The 23,688-nt window shown below is 37.8% G+C and overlaps 1 protein-coding gene across 2 annotated transcripts; it reads left to right on the forward strand.

Moving 5' to 3' along the window:
• Positions 1-17: 17 nt before the first annotated feature.
• LOC137169399 (potassium voltage-gated channel subfamily H member 5-like) lies at positions 18-22,233 on the forward strand. 2 transcript variants are annotated; one of them, XM_067572540.1, is made up of 12 exons: positions 18-2,612; positions 4,785-4,908; positions 5,443-5,549; positions 5,713-5,841; positions 6,946-7,061; positions 7,702-8,094; positions 8,238-8,330; positions 9,398-9,827; positions 14,909-15,108; positions 16,086-16,338; positions 17,001-17,197; positions 19,261-22,233. In XM_067572540.1, exons 1-12 carry the CDS (start codon positions 2,540-2,542, stop codon positions 20,422-20,424), a joined length of 3,279 nt encoding a protein of 1,092 aa, XP_067428641.1. In that variant the 5' UTR covers positions 18-2,539; the 3' UTR covers positions 20,425-22,233. The 2 variants fall into 2 exon arrangements, with proteins under 2 accessions (XP_067428641.1, XP_067428640.1); XM_067572539.1 differs by lacking the exon at positions 18-2,612 and having other exon boundaries at positions 4,683-4,908.
• Positions 22,234-23,688: the final 1,455 nt, after the last annotated feature.

Here is a 23,688-nt window from a genome sequence, read left to right on the forward strand (position 1 = left end):
ACAGGTTTTGGTTCAAGTAGAGGATGAGCAGTGGTGTTTAAGTAAAGCAAGTAAGTGAAGTAAAAATTTAAAGATCACCCTTCCAGACACGTTTAAGACAGTAAAATACTCTGCATTAAACAATAATGTGTGTGTGATATGGTAATTCCCACATAAAATATAATTACTATGTTAAAATCCTTAAAATGGCATCGACTCCTTCTCCCCTGTTAAAAATTCTGAATCTATGAACATGCAAATATTTTTTCATTTAAAAGTTTAACTGCTGGATGTCCTTGTTCACTGTGATAATTAAAATAATAATAATAACTTTATTTGTATAGCACCTTTCATACAAAAAAATGCAGCTCAAAGTGCTTTACAACCAAATTACAAGTGCTTCACATCAAAAAAGACTTAAAATGAACATAAAAAACATGTAAATGTACATTAGATGGAAAGTAAAACTCATTTGATAATATTAATGAGAGATAAAATAAAGTGAAAATGCAATAGACAGAATGCGTACTTCAGTGGTGGTAATTTGAGACTTTAGTGAAAACTCAGAAAGTAGTTCACCATGTGTAACACAACTTTCCACTTTTAGCAGATGAATGTGAAAACAGCCTTCTAGTGTCAAACTCTGCACATAAATCATTCTGCACAGTGAAGCTCAAACATTCAACTGTTGGAACAAGAAGAAAAACACATTTTTGACCGGAGGGGGACTTTAAGTAGGCCAAAATAAGTAAAGTAGCACTACAACAGGTAAAAGTAAAAACAAACGACAAGAACACAATTTGAAAATACATCATTAGAAGTGAAAGTTTTGGATTCAGATTATTAAATCGTACAGAAGTATTATCAGCAAAATACTAGATTATCAAAAGTAAAAGTACTCATCATGCTGAATGGCAACTTTCAGAGTGTTATTGAATTATTATGAACATGTAAGCAGTATATTAATGTTGTAGAGATCTGGAGCAAATATACTTTTTTTAAGTATTTAATGTTAATCTGTCACAATGCATCATATTTTATAAACTGATCATGTGTTTTGTATATAAATCTGAATCCATAAAATAACTATTAGATATTCAAGTAAAGTATGAATCCCTCAAAACTATACTTAACTGTACAATACTTGAATAAAAAATATTTGGGCACTTTACCTCATCGATATTTGATCGACATCTATTTGAAATATTGTGAATACTTTATCTCTTTATACGCTGAGGATAGTATTGATCTGCAGAATACAGTTATCATTTAAAAACTCAAAATATCGTAGATTGAAACTACAGCTATAAACACTTTTTGTATATTTACTAAACTAATTACAAACATCTTTAAAGTAGGCTACATCTTCCAAAAATATGAAAAGGTAGTACATCTCAGATTTCCTAGTCAAGGAGGACAAAATACTAACATTTCACACGTTTATTTGGCTCACATCAGACATTTGTGATGTGATTTCTTTCTGCTGCTATTGTTCTGATGATCCCTCCGGATTTTATCACTGCCTGTTATATATTGATTATTCTCCGTATGGGGCTTTTTGTTAGCACTTCTTATTTTTTTGTGAAAGTACAGTGTTGGAAGAAGTATTCAGATCCTTTCCTTCAGTAAAAGTACCAAATACTCAATTACAAGTAAAAGTCCTGCATGAAAAATCCTACTTAAGTAAAAGTAGAAATGATAAATTTGAATAAAATGGTCTTCAAAATGTCTGATGCGAGCCAAATAAACAAGTGAGATGTTGGTATTTTGTCCTCCTTGACCAGGAAATTTGAGATCTTTTAACTTTTCATATTTTTGGAACATGCTCACTGCATCTGAGAATCCCGTTTTTGAAGCACAACATTCTTCTCCAATTTATCTTTAAAAACATTTTTGCCACATTGGATATAATTATTAGTTTTGGATAGCGGAGAAACAACAGGACACGTATAAGCCTGAATAATGCTTATAAATAAATCTCCATTCATATCCTATCATAAACTGAATAACAGGAGTGTCAAATAAATGCAGGCAGCTCCATGAAGCCAGAGACAATAATACCGGAAACATAGAGGGCTTTACTTCAGGGTAAAACTAACCAGTTTAATGTCTTTTGAGTGTTATGTAACATTTATAACAGCTACATCAGTGAAAAAAGATTCTCATTAAAGCAAGCAAAGATTATCTCAAGCTGTCTGTTACATGTATTGTGTGACTAAGCCGATCCTGTTAAAAACACTAAACTTAGACTTCTTGTGTAAGCCGAATTGGCTGAAGATGTAATATATGCTGTGAAAGCTGCAGTTAGTTAAAATATGTACAATTCGCTTCATATTTCACATTAAATGGTCTTCAGTTTAAACACTCAGAAGGGAACAATATGCCACATTTCACCACAAGTCTTTTATTTGTGAAACCGTAATCCGGATGTAAGCCTTATTATTCTGCTCAACTTGACACGAGTGGTCCATTCACTCCTGTCTGGCAGACCGTCGAGGGGGGTAGACAGCATCAGCGCGAGCTCCGAGCAGCACTGAATCTCTGTCAGGAACCCTCCATAATGCATGGGGGCAAGAGAGGACTGGTGGCTCCGCAAAACACTTTTTTGGAAAATATTGTCCGGCGTTCCAGCGGTGAGTTTTTCTTTAAAAAAGGGGAAACAAGAATGAATGGATGTTGATTTGGCATGTCAGTCAAGTAACCCAGCAGGGCTTGGATGCTTAAACCTGCAGTGTTATTTCTATGTCTTTTAATGGGAGGCTGCATCAAATAACTCTATTAATCTATATATACTTTATGTATATAACTATTTTATCAAAAGTGCTTAAAATGGAGCCTCCCTAGAGAATTTCCCAATAGATTGTTTAAAAATTTAATTAATAATAATAAATTAACATAAATAATGAGACGGCTAATGTGAAAAAAAATGCATTTTCATTCTGACATAGATGAGGTTTGCACTGATGATCCACCTACTATAAGAGAGACCTTTCAGTTGACTTTCAGGGATGTATAATGTTGTTTGTGTTAATGGTTGCTCTACTGCACTTAATGGTATTTTATCTCCTGTAGTGCCAACATCACATACATCACAGTGTATTGTTTGACTGTAATATCTTTTCAGGGAGGAATTCTGTTATTAAAAATGGGTGAAAAGTGTCTCGTGTAAGTGAGATTTGAGTGTGTGTGAAATTACAAATGCCGTGCATGTCAAAGAAAATTGCAGTAGACAAGACAAGGCAAGTGTATTTATACAGCACATTTCAACAACAACGTGATTCAAAGTGCTTTACATAAAAACATTAAAAGCATTAAGATAAAGTGCAAAAAAAAACACATTATAAAAGGACATTTCAATACAATTAAATGTAGTTATTAAAGAGTTAAGCTAAATTAGAATAAGACAGATAAAATACAACAATAAAAGTTATAGTGCAGTGTAAGAAATTAATAATTATTTGATTTAATAAAAGGCAGCAGGAGAGTGGCAGCAGACCTGCAGTTTTCTGGGAGTTTGTTTCAGATATGTGGGTATAAAAACTGAAAGCTGCTCCTCCATGTTTAGTTTTGACTCTAGGGACAGAAAGCAGACCTGTCCCAGATGACCTGAGAGGTCTGGATAACGTAGCAGAGGATCAGAAATGTATTTTGACCATAAACCATTCCGTACTTTATAAACCAACAGCAGTATTTTAAAATCAATTCTTTGACAGACAGGAAGCCAGTGTAAAGATCTGAGAACTGGAGTGATGTGATCCACTGTCTTGGTCTTAGTGAGGACTCGAGCAGCAGCGTTCTGAATCAGCTGCAGCTGTCTGATCAATTTCTTAGTTAGACCTGTAAAGACACTGTTACAATAGTCGAGTCTGCTGAAGATAAATGCATGGACAAGTTTTTCTAAATCCTGCTGAGACATAAATCCTTTAATCCTTGATGTATTCTTAAGGTGATAGTGGGCTGACTTTAGTAGAAACAAAAACAAACATGGATCAAGCATTTGTAAAGATATTGTTCACTTCAATAATATATTTTTGTTATAACAATCTGAGTCATTATTATGTGAATTTTTCCAGACTCAACCAAAGCTTGCAGAGTAGATGCACAAACTCATCCAACAATCAAGCATCTAAGTTGAAGACAAACATGCAAATGCTCTAAGTTTGACAGCTTTGATCGCGAATGTGCAGCGTAATTTGGAGAAATTTTCCTTTGACTTTGTCCCTCATGACTGCAGCTCCTCCAGACTGCTGTACAGCTGCAGAACTTTGCAGCTCCTCATCAATTTTTAATTAACATCAAGGTTGGAACATAAACATTTTATCAACTATTTCTGCCCACTGACTTGTCTAATTACTCCTGTTTACTGCTGTTTTAAATATGAATGTTTTTTTCTTTTTGTTCCAGTTATATACATTTATTATAGGGATATCAATAGCAGCAGCAGCATTTGTTTTATACTGGTTTAAATAATTGCAAGAAGTAAAGATATACATATATACTGAAGATTTGGGTAAGTTCTGACACTAGTCAGCATGATTTATAGGAGGCTGTTAATGGAAAACAGCAACAAAATATCAGATTTAACTTAACATTTGCATAATGCTTCAATGGCACTGCAGCAAAAAAAAATCAGTCCGGTTTCAATGTCTTTGCAGTTATATAACACCAACTGCGACGATAATGAGGATGCTTCCACTTTCACAGACAAAACTCCCAAAGGTTGATCAACAGGTGCGTTATTCCTCTGGGTTGCAGGTTTGTTGCTGGTGGTGACAGATTTTTTTTTTCACACCATTTTATCTCAGAAACCAGTTTCCTGTTGGGAAATGCACAGATTGTGGAGTGGCCGGTTGTATACAGCAACGATGGATTCTGCAAGCTGTCTGGCTACCACAGAGCTGAGGTCATGCACAGGAGCAGCACGTGCAAGTAAGATGGTTTTTGTTGTATAATGGCCTGAATGTGAAGGTAGAGTGGGTGGTTTATATTTTAAGACACAGATGTTTTGCATCAGGAAACCTCAAGTAATTCTCAGTATCTGTATTCTCTCATGGTCACTTCTGTTGTTATTTCTAGAAAATGTGAGCAACATTCATTTAGAAAAATTAGAAGTATGTAGAACTGTTCAAAAGAAAGATGAAAGTCTGCCCACTGTAGCTCCCTTTTTCCTTTAGAGGCAGTTTAATGGGACATGCACTAGTGATGTTTCGAGCTACATGCTCTTCTTCAGACTGAAAAAGGGAGCTACAGTGTGTGGACTTTCATCTTTCTTTTGAATATTGTTTCTTTGGTCCAGCACCTGTTTAAAGTTTTTGGATGTGCACTTCTACTGTGCTTTTTGAAGTCTGCAGAATTGCTCAGTCCACTTCAGTTATGTCTGTCTTTAATCATCTATCTTTGTTTCTCCATGACCATCCAACAATTACAAACTCCCATTCACTTTCTTTCTTTCTCCTGATGAAGTTTCATGTACGGTGAGCTGACCGATAAGAAGACAATAGACAAAATCAGACAAACGTTTGACAACTATGAGTCCAATTTCTACGAGGTGCTGCTCTATGCAAAGAGTAGTAAGTGTCGTTATTAAGCCCTATGTTTTTACAAAATACATTCTCCAATGCATGATTAACAGTGACATAGTTAGTCATCTTTATTTATCACTCATTTCCTCTTTGGTTAGAACATCGTCTATTTGTGCTCTCTCACAACTTTCATGTTGACTATTTCCTGCAGGAACACCAATATGGCTTTACATGCAGGTCGCCCCGATCAGGAATGAGAATGACAAGGTGGTGCTTTTCCTCTGTACCTTCAGAGATATTACACTTTTCAAACAACCGATTGAAGATGAAGCAACTAGAGGTGAGAGAGTTCATACTCTGGACCAAGTGCTTTCAACTTGAATGTGATCAGTATTTCACCGTAGTCATGATTCTCAATGAATTTCCAAATAGCATCTGCATGTGCATGAATGGATGAAACTGTTGTATTCTTTTATGTCTGGCAGTTTTATTTCTAATTTACTGAACGGTATGCGGTCCTACATTGATATCAGATTCATGATTCTTGTGTGAATGTCTTTATTGAGGTGCAGCCCTTGTTCTCGCAGCTCAGTTTTACTTGATAAAAGCATGATGGTTGCAGTGTAGCCGATACATGAGCAGCTGTGACTTAACATACGTTTGTTTCCTGGTATGTAACATACAGACATCCAGGTGTTGTGTGTGCGGGTCAGTGAACACTGGTCTCTGTGGGTCTATACAGTGTCATTTCCCTGGGGATTAAGTGTGCCACTGAGACTTTTTACATCCATAAAGCAGAAACGCAGGACACTCAGACCACATGAGGATTATAACTGTATGAAAATACTGCTGCTTTGCACACACAAGCATTTTCCAGCTGACAGAGTGACACTGTAGGTGACAAAATGTGACTGGTTTTACTGCAAAAATTGAAAAACCGTCTTGTTCAGAATCTAATTGCCATGTGCACAGATTTTTATCTTTGAGTTGTTGAATCATTTTGTATTGTTACTTATATAGAGAGGAACATACTTCAGTGTTTACTGTACACAGAATTTATTAAGTTATCTAATACAGTACAAATAATGAAAATAATAAGTAAACAAAGTCTGGATTTATTGGAAAGTCTGCCACAGTGATGCAGTCATGTACAATCTTATCAAACTGGATCAAACGGATGGTAGTTTGTCAATGCAATTGTGTCAAAGCCTCCCATCAGCACCCGCCTGCCTCCTTCCTCCATTAGTAATAAATAAATAAAAATAAATACACTCTGACTGTTTTTAATATCAGTAATATGGTAATTTTCTTTATTTTCATGAAGTAAATTAATTTTGAGCTGAATGCTGCCTTTGCAATATTGGTTAAATCATTGGAGAATTTGTAATGCCATGTTGTGGTGTATGCCTTAATAAAAATGATCTGTCTTTTCGTTTGTGGTCAGGATGGACAAAATTTGCCAGGCTGACGCGGGCACTGACCAACAATCGCAACCTGGTGCAACAGTTAGCGCCGCTGAGCAAGACTGAGGTCACCCATAAGCCCTCCAGACTGGTTGAGGTGAGCAGCTTCCAGGTTTAAAAGAAGTGGTTTTCAGATGCTCTGTATTCACATAAAAATAGCTCAAGTTCAACCAAGAAGAACATAAGACAGTCGATCTGGAGTTTAAAAAGAGAATAATAGTTTTTCCAACCAAGCTTTACCATCTTGTGAAGAACTAATCCACCCTAAAATCCAGTAGGATGGTGAGAAAAACAGCTACAGAAACAGTTAAATGTACATTTTTTGTAATTTGTTTGTATTTTATATTAAATTTTCACTTTATTATTACAAACCCAAGCAAAAAAGAGTTGTTTTTAGGGGCATTGATCTGATCAGAGACATGCCCCAGTGTTCTCAAACTGGCTAGGGAAATATAGGACATAATAACTGTACTAGAAGTGGAAAAGGCAGGTTGAGAGAATATCATGATAACAAAAACATCTATTTCAGCACTTTTTCAGTTTGCCAGTGACTTCAGGAAAACACTGTAGATCAACGAGTGATGAAACTGTAGATACTAATCCAAAGATAAGATACAGAAATGATTTCATGACATTTCAACTGACATCCTCAGTCATTAACTGGAAGAATCACTGCTCACATTTTACATAAGATTCTGTTCTCATGATGTTTATTCCTGTTAATTGTCAATGAAAAGGCTCTCCAGCTGGGATCAGACATCCTCCCTCAGTACAAGCAAGAAGCCCCTAAGACCCCTCCACACATCATCCTCCACTACTGTACCTTCAAGACCACATGGGACTGGGTCATCCTCATCCTCACCTTCTACACCGCCATCATGGTGCCCTATAACGTCTCATTTAAGACCAAGCAAAACAATTTGGCATGGTTGGTGCTGGACAGCATCGTGGACGTCATCTTTTTGATTGACATCGTGCTCAACTTCCACACTACCTTCGTGGGTCCTGCTGGAGAGGTCATTTCAGATGCGAAGCTGATACGAATGAATTACGTGAAAACGTGGTTTGTCATTGATCTGCTGTCCTGTCTGCCCTATGACATCATTAACGCCTTTGAAAATGTGGATGAGGTAAGTGAGTTTCAAGACTGTTGCTTAAATTTTCGGACAAGTCTTTTAATTTATCATTGATTTATTGCTAAAATGGCACAGGAATTGATACTTCACACTGCATGTAAATACTAAAACATTTCTGCTTGACTGTTTCTATGAAGGATGTCATCACATCTGCCTCTCCAGCGAGTCATGTCCGTGACGCCTCCCATTTCCATAGGAATAGCACAAGGATGGAGGACTCTGTGCTACCAGTAAGAAAAGTCATGTTTTTCTTTTAAAGCTGTTTTAAGCAATATTTTTATATTAACAGGGAATCTAATTATTAAGTGTACCTGAAAGGAACGTAGTGAGACACCCGCAGAGAGTTATTCCAGCACCAAACAGCAGACAGACAAAATTACTGACTACCAGCTGAACATAGTGGAGCATTTAGCTGCCAAAGAGCCAAATATTTCCCTCAAGAGTTGGTGGAGACCAAATTAGAGTTTTAAAAAAAGCAGGAGTGTTGGATTTATATTATCAGGTGGACACAAACTCTAAATGAAATGCCAATGTTGCTCCATATCTGCTGGATGTCTGAATAAGCAAGTGTTTGCTGATAGGTTCCATATATATCAACATAAAAGGTGATGATAAGTCAGTGTTGTGTTTTCTTTCTTGTTTCTGCTGCTAGTTAATGCATTAAATCAGCTGCAACTTCTGAGAAATGTGACACAAACAGCCCCTTATATGATTGCTGCTAGATTCAAATAAGACAACCCAGATTTTTATATTGCTAACTTCTGCAAAACTGTCACTGCTGTATGGGGCCTTTAAATAAAACAAGAACCTCATGACCTGCTCTTTCAGGTCAGACAGAGGTAATCTGACTAGTGTTTTAATTTTTTATAAAGAGTTGAAAAATGACTTTGTGTAGCCAAGTTTATGGAACAATCTCAGTCATACTCACTGAATCCATAAAGGAAAACCTTTTGAATAATCAATGCAGTTGGGCTGCAACTAATGGTCATTTTCAATACTTTATAATCTGTTGATTATTTTCTTGATTAATCATTTATTCCATAATCTCCCAAACCCAAGTTGACATATTTGAATAGCTTGTCTTGTCCAGCAGACAGCCCAAAACCCAAAGATACTCATAAAGGACAAAGAAAGCTAGCAAATATTTCACATTTTTAAAAGTTGATCTTTTGACATTTTTGTTGCTTATATTATTAATCGATTTTTAAAGCAGTTGCAGATTAATCTTTGACTAATTGTTTCACCTCTCCACTACAGTATGTCTTGCTCACCTCCTCCACCTGTCTTTGCTCTGTAGGGTCTCAGCAGCCTCTTCAGCTCCCTAAAAGTCATCCGCCTGCTCCGTTTAGGCCGAGTGGCCCGGAAATTGGACCACTACCTGGAGTACGGGGCAGCCGTCCTGGTTCTGCTGGTGTGTGTCTTCGGCCTCGTGGCCCACTGGCTGGCCTGCATCTGGTACAGCATCGGGGACTATGAGGTCATCGACGAGACCACAAATACCATCAAGACAGACAGTTGGCTCTACCAGTTGGCCCTGAGTATTGGTACTCCTTACCGCTACAACACCAGTGGTACCGGCCAGTGGGAGGGCGGCCCAAACAAAGACACGCTGTACATTTCCTCTCTTTACTTCACCATGACGAGTCTCACCACCATCGGGTTTGGCAACATTGCTCCGACCACAGATGGTGAAAAGATTTTCTCCGTTGCTATGATGATGGTGGGCTGTAAGTTACTTTCCACCATTTTATATTAAATACTCCAAAGGTTTAATAAGATCTACAAAAAGTATTTCAAGATTTCCTTACATCAAAAATATTCAGCTTTTTATTTTCTCCAGCTGAAGTGAAACAAATCTATTGGGTCTGATATTACACAACAAATATTATCATTACCTTTCTTGATATGATTGATGGTCAATGGACACAATAATCTAATACAGATACACACAAGCTATCTTTATCGCAGACACAGACACATACAAACATCTTGTAATAAGCACAAGGCCTCCAGTCTTTCCTATGTTCTCCTGAGCCTGTGAGCGATCAAACCTAAATTTATCAGCTGGCAGAGGACAGTTTGTCAAGTGAAATTCAAGTGAAATTATTTTCAAGACAGCTTAAGTCAAACCGACCACTGTTTTTCTTCCTTGGTGAACATGCAGAACAAGCTTGACAGTGCAAACCCATTGGATTAGAGGACAAAGGCACATCAGCTCCACTGTTGTTTCAGCGGCATATGAAGACATTATGTAGGGTCCAAAACATTGATTCATGAAATTAACAAAGAAAAGTTTGCATCAGAAGTACCACAATAGATGTCCCTTTTCCCTGAGTGACACTAATTTCTAGTGGCATATGTCACTTACTATATAAATAGCATGTCACTCATGTTCGTCTGACAGATACTGACAGATACTGCTTCCCACACATTTGGATACTGGTATCTTTGTGGCTAGTGGCATTAATTTTAAACCATGGATGTATTATAGGAACCGGACACCGGACTCAAGGATGGCGATCATTCACTTGAATGAAAATTGCTCGCCTGGCACATAGGCCCAGAAAGATTTCTAGCTTCCACGTTTGCGTCTGCATTGTGCGGTCCACTGAATACGCACATTAGTGTTCAACTTTACACTGTGAGGTCACAAACTTTAAAATTGCTTTTCAAGGCTGTGGGAAAGTTTTACAACTATAAAACCTTCATGGATTAAAAATTCATAAAAGAATGAGTCATAACTGTGCTTGTTTGCAGTTTAAGGTGTCCTGTCAACAGTTTTGTAGACGTCTCTTATAATATTGGTGTATGGGGAAAAATCTTTGAGGTCCAAGGCGAGTTTTTTGCTGCATTACTTTAAGTGTCCACTGGGGAAACTTGGCAGCAAGGCTGAGTGGTTGCACTGTATCCATGTCTCTAAATACATCCATGATTTAAACCACTAGCATGTTACACATTTAACACTGTAGTCAATTAAACTAAGCAATTACCAACTTCATACAAAATAATTCAATATACACATATGATAGAATTTAACTGTTTATTGGTTTTGTCACTCAAGCTTTGTCTGAGCTATACAGTATGTTATATATAATATATAATAGCTTTTCCAGCTAGCTAGCTGCCACAGACTGACAGTATAGCAGTGACAGCTAACTGCTATTATCTGCCAGTAAAGTGAGATAAACCACCAGTTTCAAACAGCAGCTGCAGGTGGACGGTGGAGCAGTAACATGTCATTGATAAGTGGAATACTTCAGTTGTGTACTAATAGCCATCACTCCAAAAGAAGCCGACTGTACACCAAATGAGGCATGTTTTCACTTTATTCACGCATTAATTCATTCATGCCAGTAGAGCCTTGCAGGAGCCGAAACAATCTGGATGCATTTACTTGCATGCTAGACATGATAATGTGCTCCGTAGCCCTGCTGGCTCTCTAACAGCTGCATATGGTGTAATTGTTGTACAGGTCCAGGAAGATCTTCACAGATATGAAGTCAAATTTAAATTTAGTATGATCAACAAATAGCTTACAGATATGTGTTCAGTGTAGCAGAGATCAACATTGTTGTATGTTAATTTAGATCATTTTACTTTGACTTGATGTTGCTTATGTGCATTTTTATAATAATCAATAAAATACACAAACACACAAAGCAGCATATACAAATGAATGTAGGCGATATACATTTTTGATTGTGTTAAATTAAAAACACAACTACAATAAAGCAGAGTAATTCAGCACTTTGAGCTGCAGATACTGTATGAAAGCTGAAGTAACAGTATGTTTCCATTGGTACAGACAAGAGAAATTTGAGGCTCAGCATGTTTTCTGTGCTTTTCTCTCCTTCTTGCATGGCCTTTGTTGCAGCATGCAGGAAACTGCCAGGGCAGCAGGGACAGTCCCTCCCTCATTTTAGATTTACATTATACAAGGAAGTATCAGGTTTAGATTATAAAGTAGGGCTGAGGTAGAATCCATGTACTGTATCTCCCAGTCTTTCAACCTAAATGTAGATTTTCCTTCTCATCAGCAACTCTGCACATAAATTTGTGCTATTATGATACAAATGTGCCTGATTTAGCCAAATAGTTAATGTAGATTTTTTTTTTCATTCTTAAATCTCAGAGAGAATTTTTTTATACATACATATTTCTTTACTCTTGACAGTAGATATTAGGTAACCTAGAGATAACATTTTGTACTCTTGACTCTGGTCATGTACAGTACTAATTCACATTTAGCTGCAGTCACGGTGCTCGAGTTTAGGACTCGGCTTTGTCGATAATAAAAAGTGACATCTTCAGCGCCCATCACAGCCTGCTCTATGAGGCTCGGACTGGAGGTTGGTCATCACTACCCGCTAACAAAAGAGCATTGCTTTTATGTTCATTCATAAAGCTCCTTGTCATTTTTATTATGCTTTAAATACTAGAACTAAAGGATCAAATTTCTTTGTATTTCATAATTTACTTTATTGCTCATTGCCCTGATACTTTCTCCAAAACATTAGGGACATATAGCTGTTTTAATGGAGACAACTGAACAAGGTGAATCCAGGTAAAAGCTAGTAACCCTTATTGAATCTCCTTTCAAACGTAGGACTGCAGTGGGTTTTTTTTACATTCAGACCATGACGTAAAACTGTAAATTAGATTAAGCTTGTTATGTCGATTCTTGTGTAACTTGAACTTAGCAGTGATGCAGTTTTGTGGACCTCAGTGTGTTGTGTAACACTACTACGTCTTATAACCACTGTATACCCTGCCTTAATAGTTCTTTAAGATCATATTTCTAACTTAACATTAATATGAACATTAAACACACTATTGCAAATATTTCATTCACAAAAATGAGTTCATCCACTTCAAAGATGAATGCTTTTATAATGTGAAGTTATTGTATCTAAACCAATAGGTCGCATCCACCTCATTTGAATTATTTTGAACCTCTTCACAGAAATAGAAATTGCTATTTTTATACTGCTGCCTGTATTATTTCCATCACCCACTTCAGTTACAGTAATAGCTTCACCTTTAGTGTCACTGCTTCCACTGTCAGCCTTTGCTTACAATTCCTCCGTCACGACTCGCCTTCGTGTCCTAACCTTTGGCCCACTCCTCTAAAACAGCATGTAAAGTGATGCAATAAAAACTGCGAGGAAAACACAAACTGACTGCCGTGCTACAACATTTGTACTTCCGAAAGTAAACACCCATTACTCTGGTGGTGTTTCGATCACGAAGATCACTCAGTCACACTGAGGCGTCGGATTCAATTACGGCCAATAAATCTCCTGCTACAGATATACTAATTATGTGAGAGGAGAGAGGAGAGGAAGGAAGGGAGAGTTTGCCTGAAGGCTCCAGTGTAGTAAACGGACAATGAGCCATCACGTTAGATATGTATCCTAACCTCTGCGATCCTGCCGTGGCGACTGGAGACGACTCTTTCCCCTTGAGTGGGTAAAACCTCACGATAAGAGATCCTGACTGACTCTTTGAGGTCACTGCAGCGCTGCAGCACAGGACCCTCCGAGGAAATGTGCATTAGCTATGAATTATATTATACAGGCTCAATCCACCACTCGCTGTGTGCGTACGTGTGTTCACTTTTTAATGTTAACCATATTGTCAACCATACTGAATTATACCGCATATTATAGAATACATGTACAGTAGAGATGCACTGATAGTGATACTATATATCGGATATCAGTCTGATAGTGACTCAAATAGCTGGATCTGGTATTGGATACCATTATTTTAATAAATAACAACTCAGTAAATGTATATCTATGTATTTATTTGTTACATTTTGTTTTACAAAGTTAGGAAACAATGTTTAAGTCAAGTCTGATGTTGCCTCACACATAAAAGAATGATCCCAGTCTCTTCCACACATGAAGCATACAGCTTATTAATTAACAATGGTATCGGATCAGTACTCGATAACGACTGATACCCAAAGCCCAAATATCAGTATCGGTACTGAAAAAGCCAGATCAGTGCATCTCTGATGTACAGTGAAGTAAGTTACCCAACAAAATCCCATTATTTGCACTGAAATGTGCAGCTGCTTTTGTAAAATGAAAGCCATCGGTGAAATATTGTTTACTTTATTATTCTCTTCCTGCATTTCATCACATGAACGCCAACTTCTCACACATTTCCAAGATTTTTTCTCCCCTTTTAGAATAAAACAGAATTTTTTGTACCGTAACATTCCATTAAATTACCCATTAATGACGATGCAAATAAGGTACTAACAGGATTTTAAAGAGGTAATTAATGGATACATTTAAGTCTTGCAATATATAACAGTATGTATTGACATATATCCTTTGTTTTATACTTAAAAAGTGCCTTCATTTTTCAATTAAGGTGAATGTTCTGGGATGGTTTTATGTGTTTTGTTCCATTTAAAAAGGATTTTTACTCCTTAATAAACCCTCAAACTGTCCATATAATCCATTAAAACACCTCAATATGTTACAATCCTTTCCATTAATTATTGCCATGTAAAAAAAAGCTACAACGTAAGTGGTACATGTAATGTTATTTGTTCAATTTTAAGGGTATTTTACCAAATGTGAGGTGTAAATACCTGAATACTGTTTGAAATGAATCCCATAAATATTGTTTATTTTCCTAAAAGCGCTTCATGTAAACTAAAATTCTAATAATCCCGAATGATTTGCTAGAATAAAACATGTCACGTGATGCCATCTGATGTTGAATAAATCAGCAACCTGCATGTTTGTAAGGCAGCCTGCGTGACTTTGCTCTATGTGTTTTGTTTCAGCGCTGCTCTATGCCACCATCTTTGGAAATGTCACCACCATCTTCCAGCAGATGTACACCAACACAAACCGCTACCATGAGATGCTCAACAACGTGCGCGACTTCCTCAAGCTTTATCAGGTTCCCAAAGGTCTGAGTGAGAGAGTCATGGACTTCATTGTCTCCACCTGGGCCATGTCTAAGGGCATCGACACAGATAAGGTATTATTATTATTACAGTATTAGTAGTAGTTTATAATGTCCAAGTCTTGGTAACAAGCTCTAAAATGATAATGATCCGGATGTATATATCTGATAATACATTAGGAGCAATGCACTTAATATATCCTCAGTAATTTATTAAGGGAAATTGCATATAGTTTATTGTTGTTATATAATTTTGATATATACAGTTATATACAGAGGTTTGTAGTGCACATATGTGCTTCATGTGTAAAAGTCCAAAGTTGAACTGATTGAGGACTGACAGCGGTGTCGCTGACTGTTAAAAAGGAAGAATGCTATCATTTTTAACACTATCATAAAAATATATGGGCATTGCTGACAGGCGATTTGAACAAGAACGAGCCTCAAAGGTCACAACAGAAGACGGAGTACACTCGTTGACTCTCAAGGGTTCATTGAAACTTTGCTTTAGGGGTATTTTAGTGGTATTTTTATAAATGCCTGCCTGTGTGGTTGGAAATAAATGGAGAAACTCTTTCTTTTGAATATCAAGAGTTCTGCAGTAAAGTGTATTTGTTGCGTAGTTAAAGCATTGCACTTTCATAAAGTTGAGAAACTCACAAGAGACAGATTTATAAAACTAAAAAAACTAAAAGACAAATGGTCAAAATTAAAGCAGCAGAAGTCGAGACATCCTGACTTTAATCCCTAGTATGAATAAAGCTCCAAAACCTGGATCCTACAATTCCCATAATGCAACTCAGTAGCATCTTTTGTTCAACCTTCCCTGTTAACTGTAAATGCCCATGTATGTCAAACTTCTTCCCCAAGTTTGTAGTGCACACTTTCTGTTATAAATTTGTCTCAATCATCAGGGTCATTTTAAGACATTATACACGTTTCCACAGAGTTTTACTATTTATGACAAGAAAACTGTGTAAAATTGGTGGAGTACCCCTTTAATGCCGTAAACCTGCACAGTTTTTTAATGACACTCTCACCATCTCTCTCAGGTTCTCTCAATTTGTCCCAAAGACATGCGAGCAGACATCTGCGTCCACCTGAACAGACAGGTGTTCAACGACCACCCGGCGTTTCGTCTGGCCAGTGACGGCTGCTTGCGCTCTCTAGCTGTGGAGTTTCAGACCACACACTGTGCACCTGGAGACTTAATCTTCCATATCGGCGAGAGCGTCGACACCCTCTGCTTTGTAGTCTCTGGTTCACTTGAAGTCATCCAGGATGATGAGGTCATTGCAATACTAGGTAATCCGACGCAATACTATGAAATAGACTGTGCCAAGTTTTATCAAGGCACATGTTGGTGCAGATAAAACTGGAGCAAAGGTTGTGATTAGTCAAATCAAGTAGATATCTTTCAACGTTACAGTCTTTTTAGTGCCAAAGTCCCTCTTTTTCTTACTGTACTTCCACTGCAGCTCAACAGGGAAACACAAAGAGGGAAGTTGATGCTAAAAAGACTGTAAATGTGACAGATATCCACTTGATATGACTAACTCAGACTGCTGAAGGCTCATATAAGCTTCTGATAAACTTTTAAATGCATTTTTGCACAAAATGACTGTGTGACACACTGTGGATTTTGGCCTCCATCACTTACATTGAAAGCAGATTTGAAGGAGATATTTAATAGCCAGTATGAACAGGAGGAATGATTACAGTGAGGAAAACCTATTTTCGTGTTTATATGGACACCTAAATGTTGTTTTAAGACAAAATTGTGAACCTCTCCTTTAACTGTATCATGATGACCACTTTTATTCCTGTTATTTGTCTTTTTCACAGAAAGACTTTTGTACAGTTTGCTGTTTTTCCACACATTCTGAGCTCCCATTAAAAAGGAAATTGTACTTTTATCTGTGATGTTTAGGTCAAAGACACTTAGATCAATGTCTTGCACCGTGCAGGTAAAGGTGACGTGTTTGGAGACGTGTTCTGGAAAGAGACCACGCTGGCCCGTGCTTGTGCAAATGTCCGCGCCCTGACTTACTGCGATCTGCATGTCATCAGGAGAGAAGCTCTGATGAGGGTGCTGGACTTTTACACAGCATTCGCCAACTCATTTTCCCGCAACCTCATCCTCACCTGCAATCTACGAAAACGGGTAAAAATCACTCTTAAAATTACACTTGTTGGTTTTTTTCTGTCTCTCATTTTCATGTCTGATCTCAGTGAAACAGGTTTAAACAAGGCAACTAAACAGTGTAGTTATTTATTGTTATTTATTAATACTCATGCTGTGCAGTCAGACTTTGTTCAAACGCAGAACTTAAAGTTTCCAAAAAAAACATGTTTTAGGTTGAGTTTGGAAATATGCATAAAATGATGCGTTAGACATCTAGAATATTTTGTTTTGATGAACTGTAACAACCTTAAAGCTACTTAAGGCAAAACAAGAGGGAACAACTGAATGTTAAAGGTTTTTAAAAAAAGCCTTATCTCAGTTATATCAGTGTTCTTCACTCATAAATCGTTACATATAATGTGAAAATTGCATAAAATAATTACACATGCACATTGTTTCCAAACTTTCAGCAGCTTATTTGCTAACATTTCAGCGGGCAATTAAAAATAATTATCCAAACAAGGACTAATTAATATTTGATAGAGCTTCTCCAGGCAATATAATATAAATCCCATTAAGGCACTGAGATTTATTGCTTTACAGCCTTGAGACTAAGTTTCTTATATGTCTCTGTAATGTTATCCTATGGGATCATTGTTACATAAATAAATAAATCTTAATGGATATTCCCTTTAAAGTCACTCTGGTACGTGAGGCTTGTTGAGGTTTTTGTTCTGTAGTGGCTTATGTGAAATAATTCAGATGTAGATTTTGAACATTACACATGATCAAATATGCACGTTCATGAAGCATGTATAAACAAACTTACATTTACTTAATATGATTTGTTTATCAAGTTAAAAACACAGAATCCTACTAACACAGTGTTTACCAAAGGATGCTGATTCATAATAATGTTTTACTACATCTCTGACTTTTCTAGGTTGTTGCACTGCTCCTTTTGAAGAGGTCTTATGTAATCATATATACTGAATTCACACAACATCAGTGAAGCAGCGCTATATCGGAACAGTTTCAAAGCAAATTGTGTCTACGCGATGAAAGATTTATGGCTTTCACTTAAAATGTATTCAATGAAAATAAAGCCATCTATTATTAATATGAGCAGCATTTAGAAACCCTTCATGCCTGCATCTCCACCCCCTTAACTGTGAAGCAGGTTCGACACACTGATTATAGATTGCTGCAACATAGATTGTTATATTAGATTTTATGTTTATCTTTATGTTTCGCCTATAAATCTACAAATAAATACATTTTCATAGGAGAATCTTTTGCTTTCATACAGCCGAGTTTTGATGATTTACTTTCTGGTTTCAGTGTGTGTTTGCTTTGTGCAGCTTTATGATTACATGCATTTCCTCTTGACCATAAAAGTGCCCTAGAGCTTGAGGTGATGTCCGAGAACAAGGTAAGACAAGATATAAGATAAGATAAGAAGTTAATCAGTTAGAGATAAGTAAAGCCTTGAAAAAACTTTGCCTTAAACTTAAATCTCCAGTGGTTTCTAAAGACTCGTAACATACGGGATTTAATCATCACAAGGAATGTCAGAAGATCTGAAGCAATGCTTTGGAGTTGTGAGAAAAAACACTGTTGCTATGAAAGTTCATCATAAATTTGGGTTGCATATGCTTTAATATGTGATATTTTGGTGAACATTTGGACACTTAGAGCTGCTCACACTGCAGGTTATTGGATTGATAGATACTGCCAGAATGTCTTCAACAACATAGAATAACAATGTTTGCAACAACCAAGTGAAACATCAAAGTATCAACTCTTTCCCTCCTTTGTCTTCTGAGGGGATTCAGAAACCTTTAGGGCCTAGATATCGCTCCGTTATTGCATTATCGCTCCGTTAACAGTTTCCCTTGTGCATTGCTGCTCTCAAGTCTTTAATATTTCAACATACATAGCAGCTCCAGATGGCTATCCATGCTTTAAAGCTGCATTATATATTTACATTGTTTCATCGAAGTGGAGCACAATGTGCAGTAAGTCTCCTATGTAATTTAAAAGTTGCTTTAGTGAGTATGCCCCACATCGCTGTCCTCATGCACAGATCATCCCTCTTGCAGATAGTCTTCAGAAAGATTGCTGACATGAAGAGGGAGCAGGAGCGCCAGAGGAACGAGGTGACTCTCTCCATTCCTGAAGACCACCCGGTTCGCAAGCTGTTCCAGAGGTTCAGGCAGCAGAGAGACGGTCAAACACCAGAAGAATCTTACTTCGATCATAGCTTTGTGCAGGTGGAACCGCAGCACCACCAACGCACGGACTCAAACTCTTACACGCAATGTCAGACTCTATCTCCTCAGCAGCAGGAGTACAGCTCCACAGTGCAGAATAATGCACCCTGTACAGGAGGGGGAGGTGCAGCCAGTGAATGTAGCATGGCCGTCCCTCTGCAGGACTCACAAGTTTTTATCCATACTGAAAAGTCAGAGCAAAGCTGTGCACAAGAGGTCGAGGAGTCTAGATTAAGGCCTTGTGCAGAGAATCAGATGTGTCAGAGGGTCAACAGCCCTGTGCAGAGGAGTGGTGCAGGTGGAGAGGGAGCTGGAGGTGGCGCCACCAGCCGGGGAGGCGCTCGAGGCTGGGCAAAGTTTAGAAAAGGCACCTCTGTTGCACCACCGCCTCCTGCTGTTGAGCAGGAAAAGCAGCCACAGAAGCCGGAGGACTGGCCTAAAGGATCACAGTCCTCAGAACAATTAGCAGCTGCTAACAAGAACCAGGACTCAGAGGAAAGCGGAGAGACGGGGAGCACAGAGGGCAGCAAGAGTGCAGGAGAAGCAGGTGACGAAACAAGCGCCCTGCACAAAACAGACTCCTGCGACAGTGGAATTACAAAGAGCGATCTGCGTATCGACCGAGCCGGAGATTCAAGAAGTTCCTTTGAGCGAAGCCCGATGGAAAAAAGCCCAATGGAGAGAAATCCATTCGAGCACAGTCTCGGGGTTGACAGCGAGGTCTCCCTCAAACACACTTTTGTGCAGCCAGTGTCGGAACAAGCTCTCCTTCAAGCGACGCTGCATGAAGCCAAACTGGAGCTGAAGGCGGACATTCAGATACTGAGTGGCCGACTGTCGGTCCTCGAGTCTCATGTGAGCGAGATCCTCAGGTTGCTGTCTTTAAAAAGAAGACTCTCGCTGCCGCCGACTTCGTCCCCAAAGGCAAGAGTCAGGAGTCAAGACTCTGCTTCGAGGCCTGTCACACCAAAAACAGATGATGGACCCTTTTGAATCCACTAAATAGAAAAAAACAGTTTGCATGTCCTGCTGGCATGCCAAAGAAATGTCTTGCATTAAAGGTGCAGTGTGTAGAATTTAGTGGCATCTAGTGGAACGAAATGGAATATAATATTAATAAGTATGTTTTAATTAGCTTATAATCACCTGAAAATAAGAGTTGTTGTGTTTCCATTATCTTAGAATGAGCCGTTTATATCTACAGAGGGAGCGGATCCTCCTCCACGCAGCCACCGTAGGTTTTCCTACACGTTTGGAAGGGGTGGGTGATGGGAGGGGTCTTCAGTTTGTTGCAATCTCCAGTTTGACCATTAGAGGCCACTAAATCCTTCACACTGGTCCTTTAAAAACTTGGCTGCATGTAGAAATCCCTTTCATAGTAGCACCACAAAAACCCAGGGATTTTTCTAATAGTCTTCAACTTTTGAGGCACTTTTACATTTGAGAATACCAAGAAGGAACAGGAACTGTTACTGAACTAATTATTATAAGGAAATTTTACAAACATCATAAAACAACGTAGAGCCACGTATCTCATGTGTGATGAAGGCTTTTGATGAATCATGTTAGCCTGATGAGACTCTCAGTGAAAATACAGAAGAGCTGAGGTACATTTCTATATACTTTTTGAGTTTAAGTCTTTTTGAACAATCTTTGTCATTTCTTTGATCTTCTTTGAGTTTTACTCTGGATGTTTACAGTTTTAAGGGTAATCATGGAGGTTCACCTGCAATAACTATATTCATCCATTTATACAACTTTTGCTGCTCTCGTTTTGTCCTAAACAAAGAAGGAGCAACTCAGACTATTTTGGACACACTGGAGCTAAGTGGACTTGTTAGCAGCTGCTAATTCACTTTCTACGTACACTATTTGTATTTTAAACTATCTCTCTATATCATTTGAAACTCTATTTTTTAAGTTGTTGTCCGCCCTCACTGAAGAAATCAGTTGTCAGGTAATTAAATGTGTGCCTTACATTATGAAAGCCTCATTTAGAGTTGTTTTGATGAGGCGGCATCAACTCTTTATGCTTGTTAAACCAATGTTTTATAATGTAAATGTTAAACCTGTTGGTGTTTTTTTTTCTGTCACTGCACCTCACCATGCATTCCCTTTATGAACTGTTTAAACTGTTTGTTCCAGTACGCATGTAAAATAGGAACATGAATGCAATCATTTTAATTATTTTTATTATGTTATTTATCAGCAACTCCCTTTACTTCATCATATCAGCATCTCCCTTTAACAATATGAGACTATTTCAACCTCAACTTTTTACAACTTGACAATAATTCAATGCAGCAAACTTTCTTCTTGTATATTTGCTTCTTGCTCAGGTATATTTTGTTCTGATATTGAATTTCTGACTTTATTTCAGTACATGTAATTCTATATTTGTCTATTGTAAGTTTAAATAGATTATGTATATCAGGTTGATATCAGGATCACAATAGATTTTAAAAGATAGATTACTTCACATTGCTATGCAAATCTGAACAAACTTGCACTCTGTGATGCAAATATTTATATTTGATTATATACTTTAGTTGAAGATGATGAACAAACAGTGTAGGAACAGTTTTATTGATGATGTTGTTTCCCAATTTTTCTGTGTGGCTGCGAATCATCTCTGTATGAACTGTAAGGACGTAAGCATGTGACTGTTAGCTGATTCCATACATCAATTTTATACATATGTATAAATGACCTTGCATGCATCCAGAGAACCTGTTAACAGTGAGATGAATAATGAAAAATGATGCCTGCTAACCAACTGTTGTTCAGTTTCCTCTGTTAACACAAAAGTCAGTCTTCAGCAGGAAGATTATGGTCTTAAGACTAAAAAAAGACTTGAAAACTGCAGCTTGCAGACATGGTTTGATCTACCACCTGTATGTTTTTGTTGGTCCAGGTGAGTCACAGTAATATTTATGAACATGGAGCAGTTGTTGGGATCAGGTAAAATTGTGGAGCTGCCTCATTATCAGGGTTGGGAAGACGTCTAATGTACTGATAATTGTGTAAAAAAAAAAAGTTGCTCCTGAAACAGAAAATGTTTTTAGCTTCTAAATTCATCTTCTTTGGTCACTTTGTTTTAAGGATTATTTCTGAGGATAGAGCACAGACAAGAAACCCAGCTGGAATCAAATCAGTGATGTTGCAGTTACATGGTGGATCACTAGGACAAGCACTCCTGGCCACTTTTAAAGTTGGCACTTTTAGCAGAGATGAACAGTTGGTAAATATTGTTCACTGATTAATTTGCAGCATTTAATGGTGCAAACAGACTAACATTTCTTTGTCAGAGTCAGAGTGGACAAAGACAACAACATATGTAATCAACCAAGACCAAGTGTCCACGTCAGCCCCTTGGATGAGAGGTGAAACGTCTTCAAGTATCTACAACCGAGCCCAGTTGCCCTCGATTCAACGGTCTGTGGATAATAGATCCAAGAGCAATAAAAGGTCACATTCATTTGGGTTCCTGCTCACATTGGCATTCTGGGCAACGAAAGAGTGGACAAACTAGCCAAACAAGCAGTTAGACAATGAAACATAGACATCCATATTAAACTTCAAAGTCAAAGGGAAAGGGCATTGTGTGGCAGAAGATCAATAAAGAGTCGCAACAGCACTGGGATCAGGAGATAAGGATTAGACATTTACATTCGATTCAAAATAGAGGGTGTGGTGTCAGAAACGGGAGGAAACAGAAAAGAATAATAACTAGATTAAGAATAGGAAACAACAGTCTATATAGACAGGACGTGATGGAGGAAATGGAAAGATTAGGGTTTAAGATTAAAGATTTGAGATTAAAGAACATATTAGAGTGTGGTGTTAGTGGACAGGACAGAAGATGCTTGATCAGATACCTAAGGAGAACAGGGCTGATAGAAAAAGTGACAATCCGGGCACTGTAGGCGTTAACTGACTCCAGAAGATGGCTTAATACAATAACAGTTTGGGGATCTGATAGACTTGCTATAAAGAATATTTATATTGCTTTAATTAGATCAGTTCTAGACTATGGGTGCATTGTATTTGGATCAGCTGCTTGTACATCTTTAAAAAAGTCAGACAGAATTCAGCCTGAAGCATTGTGGTTGTGTTGTGGGGGAGTCGAGTCAACGCCTCTGTCAGTACTTCATGTGGAATTTGGGGAAATGTGTCTTCAGCTAAGAAGGAAACAATTAATGACCAATTATTGGGCAAATCTGCAGAGCCATAAGCATTTACACCCTACAAAAAGGG

Source organism: Thunnus thynnus, chromosome 18 (assembly GCF_963924715.1).
Source record: "Thunnus thynnus chromosome 18, fThuThy2.1, whole genome shotgun sequence".
Taxonomy (NCBI): domain Eukaryota; kingdom Metazoa; phylum Chordata; class Actinopteri; order Scombriformes; family Scombridae; genus Thunnus; species Thunnus thynnus.

Coding starts and splice junctions, on each gene's coding strand:
- LOC137169399 (XM_067572540.1), top strand. CDS start 2,540: ATGCATGGGGGCAAGAGAGGACTGGTGGCTCCGCAAAACACTTTTTTG. Junction 2,613..4,784: donor TATTGTCCGGCGTTCCAGCG/GTGAGTTTTTCT, acceptor ATTTTATCTCAG/AAACCAGTTTCCTGTTGGGA. Junction 4,909..5,442: donor CACAGGAGCAGCACGTGCAA/GTAAGATGGTTT, acceptor CTCCTGATGAAG/TTTCATGTACGGTGAGCTGA.